The 22,227-nt window shown below is 38.4% G+C and overlaps 1 protein-coding gene across 9 annotated transcripts in view; it reads right to left on the bottom strand.

Annotated features, from left to right (window-relative positions):
• Window positions 1-22,227, bottom strand: part of FRY (FRY microtubule binding protein) — a 445,796-nt gene that overhangs the window by 138,495 nt on the left and 285,074 nt on the right. For all 9 annotated transcript variants that reach the window (XM_043576463.1, XM_043576388.1, XM_043576406.1 and 6 more), the window contains 4 exons: window positions 21,523-21,624; window positions 4,228-4,331; window positions 3,642-3,750; window positions 1,642-1,728 (listed from right to left, as the gene is read on the bottom strand). In XM_043576463.1, the coding sequence (XP_043432398.1) occupies window positions 1,642-1,728; window positions 3,642-3,750; window positions 4,228-4,331; window positions 21,523-21,624 (402 nt within the window). The remainder of the gene's footprint in view (window positions 1-1,641; window positions 1,729-3,641; window positions 3,751-4,227; window positions 4,332-21,522; window positions 21,625-22,227) is intronic.

Below are 22,227 nucleotides of genomic sequence, written 5' to 3'. Positions count from 1 at the left end.
CAATTTGAATACGTTTCTTGGGCAACTGTGACCTACAACATATTTTATCAAGTGTGACATCTACTTTATAGACTATCCTCATCCTTGTGTGTGCTATTGAGTGAGATCACAGATATGCCTTTAAGCTTCTAATCACCAACTAGTGATAAACTCTTCCATAACCATATAAGCTCAGGAGAAATGGAAGAAGATACTCAAATGTCTTTTGGTAGTTTTAAAAATTAAAAACCCCATAATTCCAAATGTTCTGCACAAAGAGGTTAACCAATTATTCATTGACTGAGGAGTCTGAGGAAAGAATAAAGGGTAAATTTTATACATGGTGATGATGATGGTAGCTTTCAGTACGTTCTTTTTAGACTAATAACCTGGTAATTCTGAGGGCTGTTAAAGCCATGACTCCTGAGAAGTGAAAAATATTTTGAGAAACTTCCCAGCAGGAGAAGACTCTTTACCTAGGGTTCTGGGCCCCATTCTAGCCCAAATGTTCTGGATTGGCATCAACTCTGTCCCTCTTCCCTTGACCCTGGCTGTAGCCATTCCAGAAGACTGTGATGTCATTAGACACAAGACAAAAACTTCCATTTTGGGGCTTCTCCAGCTGTCCCTAGACACATGGCAACCTTAGCACAAAGAAGAGAATATAGGCTGTGGAACCAGGAGATGTGGTTCCTTTTGCTATTAACCAGCTGCTGATTTCGAGCCTCTGTCCTTACTGACAGAATGAAGGAGCCAGGCAAAATAGTACAGTGATGATACAAACATTCTTTTTTAAAAAAACTTCTATAGTGGGTTTTTTTTTTTTGTTTTGTTTTGTTTTTTTTGGTTTGGATTGTTTTTTTTTTTTTACAAGCTTAAGAGCTTGTAATGTCACAGTATCACAATTATTCTATGAGTGATCTAGAAAAGTATTTTGTTCATTTTCCTGGCAAAAAAAGCTGAAGTTCAGAGATAAATGTCTTAGAGCTAGTTTAAGTGGTAAGGCCTGTGTCAAGGGGCAAATCCAATACTGTTGCCTTCTGGTTTAGCGTTCTTTCTACAGTATCATAGGGAAAAGACTGCAAAGAGGCACCCTGCCAGGCACAGTTCTGTTGGCCACCAGTGTTCTTAAAGTTTAAACTGGGATGTGCTTCTCATTTGCATAGGTCACTCCAACCATGTGTTGTGCCCATCACTTTCAGGATCTGCCTGGCCCTTGAGTTGTGATGCTGCCACAGAAACATAGATCCATACATCACTCGATTTCATTCGATTTTAGTATTTTATTATCACATGCGTTCATTCTTCTCTGTTTCAACACTTCCCAGGACTCAACTTGTTCATCTGCGTCAAAACAGCTATAAGTACTGACTTGTCTAAAAGAAAACACCGTGACCTGTAGTGGCAAATTATCTTTTGGGGCAAGGTTTGCTCTATCATCTGAGCACAGAATATGGTGGCACATAAACTTGCTTTCATCCTAAGTCTGTTCACCCAAAACCTGACTCCTGAAATTCCATCATCTATGATTGTTAGTCAAATAAACATGACAGAAAGAAACAGAAGACTTTTCAAGAAAATGGCCTTCGCCCTATTCCCCAAAGTCGCAAAGCAAAGGTACGGCTTGGTTAGAAGTACATAAAAGGATCATTTGATTCATACCTCTGGGTTGAGGCTGAAAGCTTTTGCTGGTTTCCCCACACAGAGAAAATCAAAAATAATTTCTTTCATTGCAAAATCTAAGCGTTCCTGTAGTGGAAAAGAGACAACAAAACAAAGATTTTAAAATACAAATTCAGTGTGAAGTGTCTATTTTCATTTTAGGCCACCAACAGGTGGTTGCTACAAGAAGATGCCGTTCAGTTTTATGCATTAAGAGAATCCCTGAAGGAAGACCATGCCCCTTACAGCCTTGGGTAAAGCTGCCCGTTTTCATGTGATGTACAGAGATGCTTTTGTTATGTAAAATGTGGAATTTAGCCCCTAAAGCCTGGAATGACTAATGATAAAACAAAAAGCAAAAAACAAATCCCCCAAATGAAAAACCAAAGCACTTGGAATGTCTGGGCTTAAATACAGTCTCAACACTTTCTGCTTGTAAAGCAAATGCTGATCACCTCTTGAAACTCAGTTTAAAATAAATGTTTAAAAATACCACTGCAAAATGACCATCTTCTCCTATTCTCTAACATTTCAAATCCTTGGGTTCATATTGTAATGGACAATGTCTGAAAGCGAAATGAACAATCAACAAATAAGACATACTATGATTACGTAAGTGAGAAAGCAGAAGCCAGATTCTGATGGTTTGAGACAGTGGCTGCTATGATATGACTGGTTCATTTTAAACAATATTCTGGAATAAGCAAAACACATTTTCAGGCACGTGATAACTATATGCAGAAAAATCACATTAATTCATCTGCCCAAAAAGCAAGAGACGTCTTTTCCCTAAGAGCAAATATGACAGAGGCATCTCATTATCCGAACACATAGAGAGATATTATACATTACTAGTCTGTGAAGTAACGACTGACCCTTACATCTGTATATCAATGTCAATTGTACTAATAGTATTTTCATGCCTATAATTTCCCTTTATCCACACAGCATTCTGAAGTACACTGGGCAAGCATTTCCCTCCACGTTTTACAGTTCATTTTACAGTTCAAGACACAGAAGAAAGATGCTCTCTGACTTGTTTAAGGGTATAGAGCTGGCTTGTAGCAGAGCCTGAACTGGGATAATTATCTTTTCACATTGTTCTGTAAGTCACGAGGAAGTCGAAGTTGGGATATAACCATTTACCCACAAAGTGTGATTTAAAAAGTAAAAATCTTGGGTCTAAATAGTAAACTAAATACTAAAATCTATGTTTACCATTATTGGACCCAGTTTTTAAGGAAATTAGTACCTGTAAGTTCTTAGAAAAGTTCCTGGCAGGGGCGCCTGGGTGGCTCAGTTGGTGAAGCATCTGACTTCAGCTCAGGTCATGATCTCATGGCTCCTGAGTGCAAGCCCCCCATCAGGCTTTGTGCTGACTGCTCAGAGCCTGGAGCCTCCTTTGGATTCTGTGTTTTTGTCTGTCTCTGCCCCTTCCCTGCTCATGCTCATGCTCTCTCTCTCTCTCTCTCTCTCTCTCTCAAAAATAAATAAACATTAAAAAATTAAAAAAAAAAGTTCCTGGCAAAGAGTAAGTGCTTGATAAATTCTAATATTCCTATTCATGCTTCTTTCTCACGGGGTGAAAGAGCATTTTTCTTTACTCCTCAAATTTCACAAAGCAATCTTTTGATTTCCTCCAAACACCAGACTCTTGGCTTCCTCCTGACTTGCAGAATCCAGAGCAGAGCATCGGGACAAAACAGGGACTGGGAGTCAAGAGGCCCTTTTACTAATAGGTTCTATGGCCTTGGATGAGTCACTTAAACTCTCTCCGCTCCTTCATGTGACAGACGCCGAAAACACTTGACGTACCCGTGGCACTATTTGTTTCGAAGAAAAAAAAAAGCTACGTGTGAAAACACTGACAACACCATCCCGCAAAGTCTTTCCACATAAGCTATTACTTCAGACTTTTCACCTGGTAGCACTTGCTAGGAAGGAGACTGGCTACTTGAAGGCAGTTAGATCATTCCCACTGCCAGAAGCTTCTCCATTACCTGGGCAATGAACTGGATGATTTTCACAAAGATGTTCAGAGGCATATCCCTTGGCACCACACCACGGGACCCTTTGGGGAAAAGTGTTGTGATGATGGTTATAAGACGGCTGAAAGATAGGGAGAAAAAAAGAGAACACAAGCAAGATTGGCTGAGCTCCAGTTCTGTAAGTGAAAATGGCAGATGTTTCATCTTATCTAAGTATCAGAGAGAATTCAGAAAAAGAAAACAAACCACTTCATCCCTTTTTCATCAGCATAATTACTCTATCAAGTTTTTCTGCAAAACTAAGGGCACTTGGAAGATCATAGCCGTGTGCTTTGTTAACACGGTGAATGCAACCTTGGCCGTGGAAGCTTGCCGTCCTAGTAGAGGCCGAAATTTCTGTAATGGCTGCTGAGCTACTGACTAAGCAAAGACTGAAAATGTCCTTAGGACTTAGATCTTTTAGAAAGTGTCAACTTTGAATAGTTTTTACTTTGGTTAATACAGGTAGCAGTAAAACAAAACACCCTCTTTATTGGCTGAGTAATGGTTACCATTAACTCAGTGAGGTAGTTACCATTAACCCAAACCAGATCCTTACCTCTGAGTAGCTGTGTTGCTTTCACATTTAATTCGAATCATGTAAACCCAGAGTAATCTGTATAGAGATTCCAGTGCAACCCGAGCCATCTTGGGGTCTTTATTCTGCAACAGAAACCAGGATGTAAGTTAGCATTAGACTTAAGATTTAATTAATATTAGGTGGTAAAAAAAAAAAAGATTAAATGGTACTGTATGGAATGTATGGAGATTATTCTTTTCTGAATGGCTTAGAAATGCAGGGCCCCTACAAGGCACTGCATCATCTGGGATTTATGGAGTATTTGCGTCCGGGTGTCCATTGTGTAAATAATCTATGAGGAGGGATCCAAATAGCCATGAGGGCAGGGCAGAGTGGTTCCGGGGGAAGTCATGTCATTCTCTCTTTTGCCAAGGTGAACACTTGAAATTGCCTTCTTCCTCCAGCCCTAGGGAACCTGTATTCTCTAGCACTAAGAGAATAATTAATCTCTTCTCTCTAGTGTTGATTATGCCCTTGTAAACATTGTTTTTGTTTTGATTCCCCAAATTCCCTACCCCCCCCCCCCCACTGCCTGAATCTAATTACCCACCAACATTTATTGAGATGAATGTGTACTAGGCACTGTGTTAGAACATGGGATATAGAGATAAAAGATAATCCCTTTCCCTAAGTTGTTTACAACCTCTGGGGGATGGGAGGTGGATAAAAAGCAATCAACTCTAAGGCAGTAGAAAAAAACTGGTAGGCACAGGAGCTAAAGAATGAAAACAGAAAGAAAGACAAGCTATGGCAAGCTCAAGGAAGGTCAGGAAAAATTTTCAGGGGCACATGAAAACTCAGAGGAACTTTAATCCAATCATTTACTCATGTGTTCATTCAACAAACATTTGAGTGGCTACAGTGGGCCAGGTACTGTGCTTGGCACAATATGAAACTTTGCACAGTGTAAAAGGATGATGGGAAGGGAGAGCGTGTGGAAGCTAAGAGAGCTGAAGAAGACCGGTCATGTCTCACACCCTGGCAATAGTTTGTATTCCAGTGCCTAGGGCCAGATGAAGGAGCAGGGGCTGAGGAGGGTTATGAGGAAGGCAAGGGTGATGTGTGGGACCCTGCATGCCAGGTTAACAAAGGGGACCAGGGTTCTCCTGATGGTGACAGGAAGCCACTAAGATCAAGGAGACCACGGAAGAAGTCCCCACACCGTGGGGAAAGGAACAGAAACAGGAGACCAACTGTGACAGAGCTGCTGGCTTCTGGGTAATAACAGGCCAGAGAGGAAGCAACGGATTCTTTCCTCACTGTCCTGTCTTAATCTAATCATATTCCTCTTGATTTAAAAATCATGCACTGGATAGTTTCCCTGATGCCTGTGGGATCCAGGTAACATTTCTTGGCATAACTGACCAGCCAATATGTAGCTCGAATCTACCTTTTCTGCCTCCTCCTGCTTTTCCCCCACAAGCTTCCTCAACTGTGGCCAGGCCATGTTCATTCCATTTCCATGTCAAGAGTGGGTTCCTTCACCCCTTGCCCCTGCCTCCTTCTTTTCTATCAGGTGAACCCTACTCCTTCACAGTCAACTTGAACATCCCCTCTTTTGTGCAGGCTTCTCTGTTCCTCCCCAGGGTCCTCAATCTCGTACCATTAAAGCTAACTATTCTGTCCTGAATGTCTTCTGACCTTCAAACGACCTCTAGCAAATGGTCTTGTTTAGATGTCGGAAAGGAAGGGGCATTATTTACTGTAATATCTATTAGAATTCCTGCCATTCTTCAAGGGGTCGATAACTGTTTCCTAAACCGTGTTTAAATGTCACTTTTAACTGTCTTACAAGTTTTTTGCTCTCACGTTACTTCTCTTCCCTTATTTATTTATCTTGTCATAATTGTCTTAGCTGTTTTATTCTTAGTGTAGATAATTTGGTACTGATTTTTGTAGAATTCATAAGTGTTTAGACATAAAGTTTATTTTTAGGCTATTTATGTAAATAAATTTTATGGAAAAGACCATAGAGAGTAGTTTTTTAGATTTAGGAAAAGTGGATTTCTTACGTCAAATTTTTGGTGTGATCATTATTATAAAATTCTAGATTTCTACATGCATTTAGGTCTGTTTTTAGAATTTTATTAGTCTGTCCATTCATGTGCTAATACCACATTATTTTCAGTTTAACATGTGTTTTATTACTAGATTATACACCTGAAACTAATATTACACTGTATGTTCACTAACTGGAACTTTCTAGCTCTAGGGAAAAAAAGGCCCCGACTTTTTTTTAAGGCCCCAACTTTTTTGAAGCATACATTTATATACAAAGGACATTTTTTTGCTTGTTTGATTTGCCTGTTTGGCTACATAAAGAAACTTTATGTATTTTAAAGCTGCATTTAAAATATTCCATCATTAAAAAATTGGGGTTATTGTGTTTTTCTAGATTTTTAAAATTTTCATTTTTTTTTAAAGTTCACTTATTTATTTTGAGAGAGAGGGAGGGAGGAAGGGGGAGAGAGAGAGAGAGAGAGCAAGCATATAAGCAGAGGAGGGGCAAAGAGGATTCCAAGCAGCCTTCTTGCTGACACCACACAGAGGCCAATCTGGGACTCAAACTCATGAGCTGTGAGATCACAACCTGCGCTGAAATCAGGAGTCGGACACTTAAGCGACTGAGCCACCCAGGCATCCCCTTCCTTAAGGGACTTCTAATCACCTCCTGGACGTCTCTGTTCCGTGATGTGGTACATGAGGGGGTCTTTGGCAATCTGGCTCCCCCATTACTACCTCCTAGGTTTGGTGCACCCCATGTCATTATATCCCTTCTGCAATTTCCTAAATGCCTCAAATGCCTTCCTACCCCTGGTCTATTTGGAAAACTTCTATTCCCTGGTGAGATTCAGTTAGGTGTTATCTCCTCTGTTAAATCCTCTACTATTACAACAACTATTTCTCCTCCCCTGCCCCCCCCCCCCCCCCGGAGAGAGACTGCCAAGTGCCTCTACCCTCTGCTTCCAGAATGTTGTTCTACCCCTTTACGTTTCTTACCAGACTGTGAACTCCAGAATTTTGGTTTGTTCATTTTTGTGTCCTCAATGACTGCCATACAACAGGCTATCAGTAAACATCAATGTAAAAAAAGCAGACTGTGAGTAGTTGCAGAACAACTTGATGCATAAGCAAGATGTCTTTATCTAGAACCTATACAAGGAGGCAGTTTGAGACAGTGGCATAGAACCATCCTGAACTTACCTCCTCCTAAGGACACAACAAATCTATAGCTACATATGGAACAGTTCCCTCTGGAAAGAACCTGAGAACTAGATGAACAGCTACTTTACAACAAAGGGTAAAAGAGCCACGTCAGGACAGGTTAGGAGAGGCAGATACGTGGTCTTGACAAAAAAACCCTACCCTCAGAGTGGTGACCCACCACGGGGAGGGGTCTCATGAATAAGGAATTCCTCCCTGAGGAGCATGGAGTTTGTTTCCACATTAGCCACCCCATCCCTTGGGACCTGCATCAGAGAAATGAGCCCCCAAATGGGTCACTTGGAAAATGAACAGGGCTTATATCCACGAGAGCCATAGGGCGGTAGGGAAAGACAGAGTTTCTGCTCTTAAAAGGCTCACATGCAGATTCACTCTCCCTGGGACCCCGTGAAAAAGCAGCAGTTAGAGAAGAGCCTAGACCATATGTGAAGAAGATAAAGTTGCTGATATTAAGGCACGCGTTAGAAGGGCAAAAGACTGTTGGGACTCTGCCTAGGGATGGAGGTGCTGGTGGGTGACATTTTTACCTTCTTTCTCTACCTTGCTGGTCCTGGCACTGGGAAGTACTATTTTTGCACTCACTCTAACCAACCAGTGGCAACTCCCATCCCCCATGCCACTGCTTTGGATTTGCACCTCTTGTGTTGCTCCTATAATGTCGCCCCTGTGCCCCTTGACCTACCAAAGCCAGCACGCATGCACAGCTCACACAAGGGGATGCCCTTGAGTTTTAGGCTCTGGTGGCCAGGGGGATTGCATTTCTAGACCCTATGAGTCTTAAACAACCAGAGAGACAGTTCCAGAGACAACCAAGAGCTAGGGCAAAGTTAAATATTAAGGTTCATTGCTTACATAGGGCCACCCCCTTAAGACTGGGTGAGATAGCTATTTTGCCTAACACATAGAAACAAACAGAGAGAGTCAAGCAAAATGAGGAAACAGAGGAATATATTCCCAACAAAAGAACAAGATAAAACCCAGGAGAAAAAAAAAAAACTTTGCTGAAATGGAGATATATAATTTGCCTGATAAGGAGTTAAAGTAATGGTCATAAAGATGCTCACTGAACTGAGGAGAAGAATGGATGCACACAGAAAGATTTCAACATAGAAGAAAAATAAGAAAAGATCAGAAAGTCCCAAACAGAAGTCACAGAGCTGAAGAACACAACTGACTGCACTAAAAAATATACTAAAAAGGTTTAACAGCAGACTAGATGAGGCAGAAGGAAGAATCAGTGATCTGGGAGACAGGGCAGTAGAACTCACCCAAATAGAAAAGCAGAAAGAAAAAAATAATTAAAAAAAAAATAAAGATAGCTTAAGGGACCTATTAGACAACATCAAGCAGAATACAGGGCTTCCAGGAGGAAGAGAGAGAGAGAGAAAGGGGCAGAAAACTTATTTCAAGAAATAATGGCTAAAAACTTCCCTAAAAAACTTCCAAACAAGAATATTGTATGCAGCAAGATTATCATTTAGAATTGAAAAAAGAGATAAGGATTTCTGCAGACAAGCAGAAGCTAAAGCAGTTCATCACCACTGAATTGGCCCTAAAAGAAATGTTGAAGAGACTGCATTAAGCTTAAAACAAAGGGCACACTAATTAGTGATAAGCGAACACATGAAAGTAAAAATCTCACAGGTAAAGGTAAATATATAGTAAAAAAAAAAAAGTGGACTAATCACTTACAGTTAGTATGAATGTTAAAAGACATAGTAAAATAACGATATACTAATTACTTAAGGGATACACAGAGATGTAAAATGTGACATCAAAAACACAAAAATGCAGAGTTTTAGAATGCATTCAAACTTAACTTGCTATCAACTTAAAATAGACTGTTAAATATATAGGCTGTTAGATGCCAGTCTCATGGTAACCACAAAGCAAAAACCTCTAAAAGATACATAAAAGATAATGGGGGGCATTGGGGTGGCTCAGTCGGTTACGCTTCTGCCTCTTGATCTCGGCTTAGGTCATGATTTCACGGTTCGTGAGATTGAGCCTCACATCGGTCTCTGCACTTACAGCACGGATCCTGCTTGGGATTCTCTCTCCTCTCTCTCTGCCCATCCCCCACTTGCACTCTCTCTCTCTCAAAATAAATAAACTTAAAAAGATAATGAGAAAGGAATCTAAGCATGACACCACAGAAAGTCATCAAATCGCAAGGGTAAAAAGCAAAAGAAGGGAACAGAGAGAAACTACAAACAGCCAGAAAAAAATTAATAAAATAACAGTAAGTACAGACCTAAGAGCAACTACTTTAAATGTAAATGGAGGGGCGTCTGGGTGGCGCAGTCGGTTAAGTGTCCGACTTCAGCTCAGGTCATGATCTTGTGGTCCGTGAGTTCGAGCCCCGCGTCAGGCTCTGGGCTGATGGCTCAGAGCCTGGAGCCTGCTTCCGATTCTGTGTCTCCTTCTCTCTCTGCCCCTCCCCCCTTCATGCTCTGTCTCTCTCTGTCTCAAAAATAAATAAACGTTAAAAAAAAATAAATGTAAATGGACTAAGTGCTCCAATCAAAAGACATAGGTTTGTTGAATGGATAAAAAACCCAAGACTCATATATGCTGCCTATAAGAGATTCACTTTAGATGTAAGGACACATACAGACCGAAAGTGAAGGGATGGAACAAGATTCCATGCAAACAGAAACCAAAAGAAAGCTGGGGTGGCTGTGCTGACATCAGACAAAACAAACTTGAAAATAAAGACTATAATAAAAGACAAAGAAGGGTATTACATAATGACAAAGGGGGTCAATCCAACAAGAAAATACAACATCCGTAAATATTTATACACCCAACATACACGCACCTAAATGTATAAAATGAATATTAACAAACCTAAAGGGAAAGACTGACAACAACACAATAGTAAGTAGGGAACTTTAAAGCCCCACTTACATCAATGGATAGATCACCTAGACAGAAAATCAATAGGGAAATATTGGCTTTAAATCACACATTAGACTTTAAATGGTACATTACACTAGATGGACTTAATAGATGTATACAGAACATTCTTTCCCAAGTCAGTAGAAAACACAATTCTACTCAAGTGCATGTGGAACATTTGCCAAGAGAGATCATATGTTAGTCCACAAAACAAGTCTAAATAAATTTAAGAGGACTGAAATCATATCAAGCATCTTTTCCAATCATAGTACGAAGGTAAAAACCAGTTACAAAAAGAAAATTGGAAAAATCACAAATATGGGGAGATTAAGCAGCATACTAATGAATAACCAATGAGTCAATGAGGAAATCAAAGAAGAAATTAAAAAAATACCTTGAGACAAACAAAAATGGAAATACAATGTACCAAAATCTATGGATGCAACAAAAGCAGTTCTAAGAGGAAAGATTATATTGATATAGGCCTATCTCACGGAACAAGAGAAATATCAAATAACCAGTCTAACTTTAAACCTAAAGTAACTGGACAAGAAGAACTGTTAAAGCCCAAAGTTATCAGAAGGAAGGAAATAATAAAGATCAGAGTGGAAATAATGAGATAGCAATTAAAAGATATAGAGAAGATCAGTGAAACTAACAGCTGGGTCTTTGAAAAGATAAACCAAATTGACAAGCTTTTGGGCTAGACTAAAAGAAAAATAGAGAGGGCTTACATAAATAGAATCAGAAAATAAAGAGAAATTGCAACTGATACAAATGAAATACAGAAGATCATAAAGGACTATTATGAACAATTATATGCCAACCACTTAGACAACATACAAGAACTAAATTAATTCCTAGAAACATACCATCTTCCAAAACTGAATCATAAATAGAAAAATCCGAACAGACCAATTACTAGTAAGGAAACTGAATCAGTAATAAAAAAAACTCCCAACAAACAGAAGACCGGGACCAGATGGCTTCACTAGTGAATTCTACCAAACCTTCAAAGAAGGTTTAATATCAATCCTTCTTAAACTCTTCCAAAAACTTGAAAAGAAGTGAATACTCTCAAACTCATTTTACGATGTCAGCATTACCCTGATACTAAAACCAGACAAGAACACAACAACAACAACAAAAAAGAAAGTTACAGGCCAATATCCCTGATGAACATAGATGCAAAAATCATCAACGAAATATCAGCAAACTGAATTCAAGAAGACATTTAAAGGATTATACACCATGATCAAATGGGATTTATTCCAGGGATGGAAAGATGGTTCTACATTTGCAAACCAATCAACATGATAAGCCACATTAACAAAATGAGGGATAAAAATCCTCTGACTTCTCAATAGATGAAGAAAAGCATTTGATAAATTCAATATCCATTTATGATAAAAACTCACAACAAACTGAGTACAGAGGGAATGTACCTCGAAATAATAAGGGGCCATATATTGCAAGCCCACAGAATATCACACTCAGTGGTGAAATACTGAAAGCTTTTCCTTTAAGATCAGGAACAAGGCAAAGACACTCACTTTCACCACTTTTATTCAACATAGTATTGGAAGTCCTACCCAGAACAATTAGGCAGAAAAAAAACAAATAAAAGTCATCAAAATTGGAAAGGAAAATGTAAAACTATCGCTATTTGCAGACAACATAATTTAGTACATAGAAAAACCTAAAGACTCTACCAAAAAACTTACAATAAACAAATTCAGTAAAGGTGCAAGGTACAAAATCAAAATACAAAAATCTGCTGCATGCTTAGACACTAACAACAAACTATCAGAAAGTGAAATTAATAAAATAATCCCATTAACAATTTCATCAAAAAGAATAAAATACCTAGGAATAAATTTAACCAAGGATGTGAAAGACTTGTACACTGAAAACTATAAGACATAGATGAAAGAAATTAAAGAAGACACAAATAAATGGGAAGATATTCTATGCTTATAGATTAAAATAATTAATATTGTAAAAATTTCCATACTACCTCAAAGTAATTTACAGATTCAGTATAATCTCTACCAAAATTCCAATGCATTAAAACATTTTTTAAATGTTTATTTATTTTTGAAAGAGAGAGCATAAGCAGGGGAGGGGCAGAGAGAGAGGGAGACACAGAATCTGAAGCAGGCTCCAGGCTCTGAACTGTCAGCACAGAGCCTGATGTGGGCTTGAATTCATGAACAGTGAGATCATGACCTGAGCCTAAGCCAGATGCTTAACTGACTGAGCCACCCAGACTCCCCTCCACTGGCATTTTTCATAGAAATATAACAATCCTAAAATTTGTGTGGTACCACAAAAGGTCCCAAGCAGTGAAAACAATCTTGAGAAAAACAAAGCTGGAGGCATTATGCTCCTTGATTTCAAAATACATCACAAAGCTATAGTAATCAAAATAGTATGGTATTGACATAAAAACAGACACATATATCAATGGAATAGAGGGCACAGAAATGAATACAAGCATACATGGTCAATTAATTTACAACAAAGGAGGCAAGATTATACAAGAAGAAAAACGTTTTTCAATAAATGGTGTTGGGAAAACTGGACAGCCACATGCAAAAGAATTAAATTTTACCACTATCTTACAATGTACACAAAAATTAACTAAAAGTAGATTAAGGACTTAAATGTAAGACCAGAAATCACAAAACTCTTAGAATAAAAGAGGCAGTAAGTGCTAGACATTGGTCTTGGTGATATTTTTTGGATCTGACTCCAAAAGCAAAGGCAACAAAACAAAAATAAACAAATGGAACAACATCAAACTAAAAAGTGTCTCCCAAACAAACAAAGGAAAACATCAACAAAATAAAAAGGCAACTTACTGAATGGGAGAAGGTATCTGCAAATCATATATCTGATAATGGGTTAATATCCATAATATATAAAGAACTCACACAGCTCAATAACAAAATACAAACAATCACACTAAAAACTGGGTGAAGGATCTGAATAGACACATCTCCAAAAAAAAAAAAAAAAAAAAAAACCACACACAGATGGCCATCAGGTATGTGAAAAGATGCCCCAAACCATGCATTGTCAGGGAAATGCAAATCAAAACTACAATGTGACATCACCTCACACCTGTCAAAATGGCTATTACCAAAACGACAAGAAATAACAAGTGTTGGCAAGGATGTGGAGGAAAGAGAACCATCCTACACTGTTGGTTGAAATGTAAACTGATGTAGCCACTATGGAAAACAGGATGGAAGTTCCTCAAAACATTAAAAATAGAACTGCCATATGATCTAGCAATTCCTTCTGGGTATTTATCTGAAAAACAAACATACTAATTAAAAAAGATATATGCTCCTCTATTTACTGCAGCATTCTTTACAATAGCCAAGATATGGAAACAGCCTGAGTGTCCATCAATGGATAAATGGATAAAGATAATGGATAAAAGTGGAATATTACTCAGCCATAAAACGAATGAAACTTCGCCATTTGTGATAACATGGGTGAACTTTGAGGGTATTATGCTAAGTGAAATAAGTCAGACAGAGAAAGACAAATACCATATGATTTCACTTACATTTGGAATCTAAAAAATAAAACTAAGTAACAAACAGAACAGAACTCATAGATACAGAGAAGAAATCGGTAGTTGCCAGAGGGGAAGGAGGTGGGGGTGGGCAAAATGGCTGAAGGGCATCAAGAGGTACCAACGTGATTAAAAAACAAGTAAGTCATGGGGATGTAATGCAATGCACAGCATGGTGACTGGGTCAGTAACTTTGTATTACAAATTTGAAAGCTGCTAAGAAAATAAGAAAAGTTCTTATCACAAGAAAAAAAAAATTTGGGGGGGCGCCTGGGTGGCTCAGTCGGTTGAGCGTCTGACTCTGGCTTAGGTCATGATCTCACAGCTTGTGGGTTCGAGCCCCACGTCGGGCTCTGTGCTGACAGCTCAGAGCCTGGAGCCTGCTTCGGATTCTGTGTCTCCCTCTCTCTCTGACCCTCCCCCATTCATGCTCTCTCTCTCTGTCTCGAAAATAAATAAACGTGCAAAAAAAATTTAAAAAAAATTTTGTTTGTAACTTTGTATTGCGACAGATGGTAACTAGACTTATGTGGTGATGCTTTTGCAATGTATACAAATGATGAACCATTATGTTGAACACCTGAAACTAATACAATGTATGTCAAATATACTTCAATTAAAAACAAAGAACCTACATACAATAGGCAACCTTTGGTATGTAGCTGAAATTAATCTACATGGTTCAATGATATTACTAAACATCTTCTATTTGTAATGGCATTCTGATATTGCAAAAGTGCTTTCACAGGCTCCTGGGTGGCTCAGTCAGTTAAGTGTCCGACTTCGTCTCAGGTCATGATCTCACAGGTCATGGGTTCGAGCCCTGCATTGGGCTCTGTGCTGACAGCTCAGAGCCTGGAGCCTGCTTCACATTCTGTGTCTCCCTCTATCTCTGCCCCTGCCCCGCTATGCTCTGTCTCTCTCTCAAAAATAAATAAACTTTAAAAAGATATGAAAAAAAAGTACTTTCACATACCATGACATTAGTTGAGGGATTTTATCATTGAGACAGACCAAATGACTTGCTCAGAGTCATTAGGCTGGTAAATGACAAGCAGCGATTAGGAACTGACTTCTCCAGGAAGTACTACTTTCTTAGAAACTGGAATGTATATCTGACATGAGGCTTACTGTAGCCGGGATTGTTATCAATCCTCTACATATGTTATTAACTCATTTTAATTTTCACAGCAATATGAGGTAGATACTGTCATTGTTCTCATTGGGCAGATGAAGAAATCAAGGCACAGGAGGGCTAATAAGTGGCAGTGCTAGAATCTGAACCTAGACTATCTGGTTCTAGTGTCTTCTAAGCATTAATTTTTATATACTGTTTAATATTATATGGTTCAAATATGCTGCTGGCACCTACTAGACTGTACTCTACTGAAAACAGGATTTCCTTCTCAGTGTTTTTGTATTCCAGTAGCAGCTAACACAATAAGGGTTTGATAAATATTTTCAGGATGTAAACATTTTAGCATATGTCTCAAACCACTGATAGCTATCAAAAATCTCCACTTCGAGATCAAAGGACTCTTCTTCCATTGTAATCTGCTTCTCCATTAATTCATTAACAACAATATATTAATTGATTGTGGCTCTGAGGTTACACGGATAAAAGTGTCCAAGAAACTAGTAGGCTTCAGAGTGGATCTTCCCTGTACCCCTTCCCCTCTTCTCAGTGCTGGTCACCAACACACTTCACGTGACATGTCAGCTGGCCCAGCATCATGCCCACTTTCCTTAAATTTTGCTTTTGCTTTACTTAAAGCAATTCAGTGTTAACTGTAACCAGCAGGGAGAATTGAATTCACTGGCAACTTGGCTGGTGACAGGGTCATTTGAAAGACCAATATTTGTCAAGATCCACCCGCTGACCATTGGTACTAAGTCACGTGAGCTTTTTATGAACATGCAAATTTCTTGACTGCACTCAGACATTCTCAATCAGAATTTCTGGAGGTAGGTTTCGAGAAGCAGCATCTGTAACAGGCCACCTTGACGATGCTGTGTGTGCTAAGGTCAAGCTCTATTGACAGAGATTGATAAATAATTTTAGTTACCTTTTGATCTTGTTATACTCAAATACCTCCTAGTTCTCTCTTCCACTTCAACTAGAGCCATTGAAGTAAATCTATTTTTTTCTGTTGTATTCTCTTGCATATCATACTCAACCCCTTTCTGCTTTCAGGCATTTCCTTTTGATACTCTGATCATAATTCCCTTATCAATGACCATATTACCCAAAGAACACACATGCTGTAATTTAAGGATAAGCTTTAAAACTACTGAGCCAAAGATTTATGATTATTTTCTCTCATCTGAATAAATAAGGCACTCATGGAAAGTAATATCCTTGTCAGCTGATTACTAATTTTTAAACCCTGTTTATGTGCACTGTTAGAATTTATAAATCCCACTTTGAAATGTGCCTCGGACAGATCTGAAACAGATGAAAAGAGATTTTCTCAAGTTTACAGAAATGAGATTAATATCAAAGCAGAATAACTGCTTCTACAAAATTATTATTTAAAATAGCCAATACTATATCACTTAAAGTTGACATTTACAAAAAGAATAGTAGTTGTTTTAAAATAAATGGTGCCATACATTTTAATGCATTCTACCAAGGGCTGTGGAGTCCTTATATATATAAAGATATCATTAATTATCTTACTATTATATGAAAAGTTTAAAAAAAGCATTCCTTAAACTTCATTGTGATTATTACACAAATATACATTACGTTCTAATGACAAGTTTCATCAAATATATTTATGGCAGCCATACTATTTTTGAGATTCTTAATGGAAATCAAGAGATTGAACCTAGATAACCTGGTTCCAGTGTCTTCAAAGCATTATTTTTTCTACTTTGTTTAAGATTATATGAAGGCCCATTCAAATATGCTATCGGTGTCTACAAATCCTTGCACACTGCCTCTTCTGCTCCTCCTGATGTATCATTGTGTCACAATATCCTACTTGATTTTACTTACAGCAGTTACTACTCTCTGAATTTTTCTTCTTATATATTTGTTTACCTGTTTGCTATCTGACTTCACTAAATTACAAGGTCTAAGAGGTCAGAGAGTGTTAATGTCTTATTGATCACTTACTCCCAGCACTTAGAATAGTGCCTGGTACACACTTGTAAAAAATTGTTGGGGCACTTGGGTGGCTTGGTTGGTTAAGTGTCTGACTCTTGATTTTAGCTCAAGTCGTGATCTCATAGTCATGGAATTGAGACCCCATAGGCTCTGTGCTGACCATGGAGCCTGCTTGGGATTCTCTCTCTCCTCTCTCTTTGCCCATCCCTGCTTTCTCTCGCTCTCTCTCAAAATAAATATATTTATAAATATAAATAAACATTTAAAAAAGTTGTTGACCAACTGACTGACTACAAAAATGAATGCATTCAAGTCCTAGCACAAGCAGGGACTGAGATGAATGGTAAATCATTTTTCATTCATTCATTCATTCATTCACACGAGCAGTGACTAAGATGAATGAAGAATCATTTAAAAAAATTTTTTTTAATGTTCATTTATTTTTGACAGAGAGAGAGAGGGAGAGACAGAGCATGAGCGGGAGAGGGGCAGAGAGAGAGGGAGACACAGAATCTGAACAGGCTTCAGGCTCTGAGCTGTCAGCACAGAGCCCGACGTGGGGCTCGAACTCACGGACCACGAGATCATGACCTGAGCCGAAGCCAGATGCTTAACCGGGAGCCCCAGAATCATTTTTAACTAATTAATTAATTCATTCATTCATCCATTCTTCAGATGAAGTATTGTTATTGGAGAAAAATATTTAGAAAAACATAAATAATATCAATGAAAGCATTAGGGAGAGCTAGGTGGAGCTAATGACATTGTCATGATGAAACCAGACGACGTATGTAAACCCCCAGCCATTGGCTTGCCTCATAACAGATCTCTAAGTACTGAGAGTTATTGTGGTTATTAATTATATAGTAAACACATTTTTTAACCTTTAAAGTTTCTTTTATGATTTTGTTTTGTTTTTATAATCTGGACCTCTTAATCATAAAATAATTTAAAAAATTGTTCTAATTATATCCATTTTCAAGGATGAGAAACTAACACATAGGTTTTATGAATCCACATACTTATTATAAATAATACATGTTAAAAGAACTAGTAATAAATGGAGATTCACAACAAAAAAACTAAGTATTATTAAATCAAGTTTCAAAACGCATTTCCTTTTTCCAGAATTAGGTATATTATGGCACATGTGAAGAGAATGTATCAATTTTTAATTGCTCCATATGTTCAGATTCTGCCATAAAATATATAGAAGAAAAAAGTATTGGTTACTACTAAGCAAGAGTGCTAGTGTTGTGGTCCGAAGGTGCCATAAATTGCCCATCACTTTACAAGGGTAAATTGCTAATATAGGGTTGACCTACTTAACAACTGTAAATAAAGACTTCAAGTTTGTGTTTCCAAAGCAACCTGCTTCTGACAGACTGACTCGGAAGATAAACCAGGGCACTGACATTAAATGAGCGTTGAATCTGAGAGCTTGTTTACTTTGAAAGCATCATTTTTTTCATGCTCAAACACACTTCTATTCTGCTATATGTCATGCTGCTGCCTTGATGACTGGCGTCTGCAGAACACATCAAGGATGGCTACCAAGTTCAACGTGTAGGGTTCAAAAAGTACGTTCATTATACTTAAGCATGTGTAGGGAAGTGGGAGACAAGATGCGGAAGCATGCCGGGAGCAAAAAGGAGAAAGGTAAAAGGGGGGAGACTTGGTCTGGTGGTCTTGATAAAATGATATGGTTGGCGCTAAATGCCATAAAATACTGACGCTTATGTGAGACAAAGTATACTTCTGAAGCCATGGTAGTTTTCCTCAGGTATTTCTCACCCCAGTGAGTATTTGTGAGGAGGTTTTGGAAGATTTTCTATTTATGACATTTAAAAAAAATGTTTTTTAAGATTTATTTTAGAGAGAGAGACAGACAGAACGTGAGTATGGGAGGAGCAGAGAGAGGGAGGCACAGAACCCGACGCGGCGCTTGAACTCACAAACCGCGAGATCATGACCTGAGCCGAAGTCAGACGCCCCACCGACTGAGCCACCCCAGCGCCCCTATTTATGACATTTTACAGTGGTCTCATTTAATCCCTACTGGGTTTAGTTCTAAATACATGTGATACCATTTTATTTCAACTGTAATCATCAAGGGTCTTTTTCTATCTTTTAGCCTTGGGATGGTGAATTCCAACAATTTATTACCCATAAGGTAAAATATCATTGCCTTAACTTGGCCTGATCACTACCTCTTTCATGCTTCGTGGAGTCTTGAATCTCTCCAAATGGCACAGGTATCTCTACCGTCAACTTCTATATTCCTGGCTGTCTCTATCATGCATTTTGAAACTTCGTTACATATCCCCCAATGAAATGCTAAGTTCCTGAAGGACAGAGACTCTATTCTATTTCTAGTTTTCATATAGTTGACTTCCCTTGTCTTTCCCACTTTCAGCAGCATCCCTAGCACCTCACGCAGTGGGCATTTCATACCTACTTGGTGAATTGAATGGAATTCTGAAATTTGGTTCAGTCTCTATATCATTGACTCTATATACCCTTTCTGATCTCATGGCCATTCTCTTAGAAATTCTAAGGCTTGAAATGGTTGCATACGGATATACCATCAGCTGGCAGCCCCACTTTTCTCTAGGGCCATTTATAACCCTGTTATTAGGACTTTTTGATGGGTTTTGACTACAGCACCAATGTTTTAACTTCGAGGCAATTATGTTCCAAAGTAAGATTATGCTGCTATCTATCAAAGACACCTACTTTATTTATTTATTTTTTTAATTTTTTTTTAACGTTTATTCATTTTTGAGACAGAGAGAGACAGAGAATGAGCAGGGGAGGGGCAGAGAGAGGGAGACACAGAATCTGAAACAGGCTCCAGGCTCTGAGCTGTCAGCACAGAGCCTGACGCGGGGCTCGAACTCACAGACCGCGAGATCATGACCTGAGCCAAAGTCGGATGCCCAACCGACTGAGCCACCCAGGTGCCCCCAAAGACACCTACTTTAAACCAAAAAATTTTTTTGGCTTTTTTTTGGCCACAACAATAAGTTGTCACGCAAAGTATTATTTTAATTCTAACTAAAATTCATCTCAAATGAACTCAGAATAATGTACACAGAATAATGCACTGTGAACATTCTTAATCATGTCTCTTCTTTGTTTTGAATAAAATGGCCATTTTCTGTAAAGTGTAAATGAACAAAAAATATTTTTAACTGCAACTAATAACTGAATAAGTTAACGGCGGATCAAACAACAACAAAATGACATTGTGCTGTGTGTTAGAGAGTATTATTGATGCGTAAATCTCTAAATAAAATATCGAGGAGTGGCTATTATATAATAGCTGATAACCCTGAAAAGCTTTTTGTTTTTCAGGATACTTAAAAGCTTAATTCTATATCCACTGCTATTATATTTCACTGCCAAGTGGAAGAAAATAAATGATTCTAATCTTGGATTTCACCATCAGTGCTCAAAACAGCTCTAATGCAGATTATGGTGTAATTATTGTAAATGCCAAAATAATATAATTAATCTTAACCACTTCACTAAATTAAAGTGTCTTAGAACAAAAAAGACAAGGCAACATGTACAAGCACATACAGGGTTGTATAACTAGATATATTTCAAAAATTCTAAAGTAGCAAATATAGATGAGCTTCAAGATTTTTGGACACCATTGGAAATAACAGGAAAATACACACTGTTTGCATTTATACTAGGGTTGATTTCCATTTAGTTGTCTTTCACCAATAGGTCACTGAAACTTAAACTATGTCTACTACTTAAAAGTTATAAAGCCAATTTTAAAACTATTCATTATAGTAGTTTTAACAGTAGCCTCCTCAGTTTTAGGAACATTGACTTCATTCCTCACATCATCCAGTACTTGTGCTAACTACCTGTAGGGCATTTGTTCAATGAATGCCTCGGGCTGATGGCCTGCCATGTGGCTTGAATAGAATGCCTTCAAATAATCGCAAATAACAGTGACAGGAAATACATGTTCCCTGTGACTAGGGCCAGTCTTCCCACAGAATGGAACTTTCCTCCCAAATATTTTCCTAGACTAGAGGCGGCAGAGGAAGGATGCGGGAGGTATAGCTGAGCTTCTGAAATCAATTCGCATGGCTCTGCCAGTGAAGTGCGGCCTCCCCTTTTTTAATCGTTTAGATAAAATGCAACAATTGATGCACATAAGGGGGTATTTAATTCTACCTTGAAAGCGATCCTTATTAGAAAAGATTCATTTCCCCAAATCTGAAATGATTTCTCTTATCCTTAGTCTTCTTCTAAAACAGACTATATTTAATAAGGAGAACTCTGATTAATATTTTTTTTCACTATTCCAACAGTACAGGGAAATTCCCCCGCCCACATCGGGAGCCACTCTCAGGAGCACATGTACCAGTCTCAGACACATATCTAGTTCAGAAAAGACTTTTTTGAGCTGACAAATACTAACTTTAAGGTTGGATAAGCAGTTGTTGAGGAAAATGTGCCACCTGTTCAGGAACAGCTGCTTCTGACTGACACAGAGAAGACAGGTCACCAGGGGGTACAGGGCCTGAGGAGAAAGAAGATGAGGTCACGAGCTGATTCATATTTCATCAAATCAGGTAACGCACGTTCTCTGCGATTGCTACCTATCCACCTCCTTCTGTGGGCCAGAATAAACAGGACGCTTCATAACACAACGAGGCCCAGGGGTGCCATGCAGAGGTAGGCATTTCACAAATGCTTTCTGATGATGATGCGGATGGAATTATCTAGAATTACATGGTGTATAATAGTGTGTAATGTATAATAAGCTTCATGTATAAGTGGAAATCTGATTTACTCATTTAGTCTTCACTTAGGGATTTTAAAAACAAACTCATTAGCTTAGATCACTCTCAGTTCTCAGAAAGAAAGCAGGAAGGCACATGAATTTTAAAAATATTATTGGGCTTTTTCCTCATAAACATCTACTAGCTTGTCTTTGTCTTAGAGGTAGGTGTATATATTTTCTTTTGCATGCAATCTTCCTGTAATTAAGGAAGATTCCTCAAAGAAATGTTATTGCATTGGTAAACTCCACCAAGACAAATTTAACCACAGGAGGAATTTGCTTACGACTGAATAAACAGAGGTGCTACTGTGTTTTCCTGCCTAACTGGGCTGGTTTCCC

Source organism: Prionailurus bengalensis, chromosome A1 (assembly GCF_016509475.1).
Source record: "Prionailurus bengalensis isolate Pbe53 chromosome A1, Fcat_Pben_1.1_paternal_pri, whole genome shotgun sequence".
NCBI lineage: Eukaryota > Metazoa > Chordata > Mammalia > Carnivora > Felidae > Prionailurus > Prionailurus bengalensis.
The sequence above is the reverse complement of the archived record's forward strand: the minus strand, read 5'-3'. Positions and strand labels throughout refer to the sequence as shown.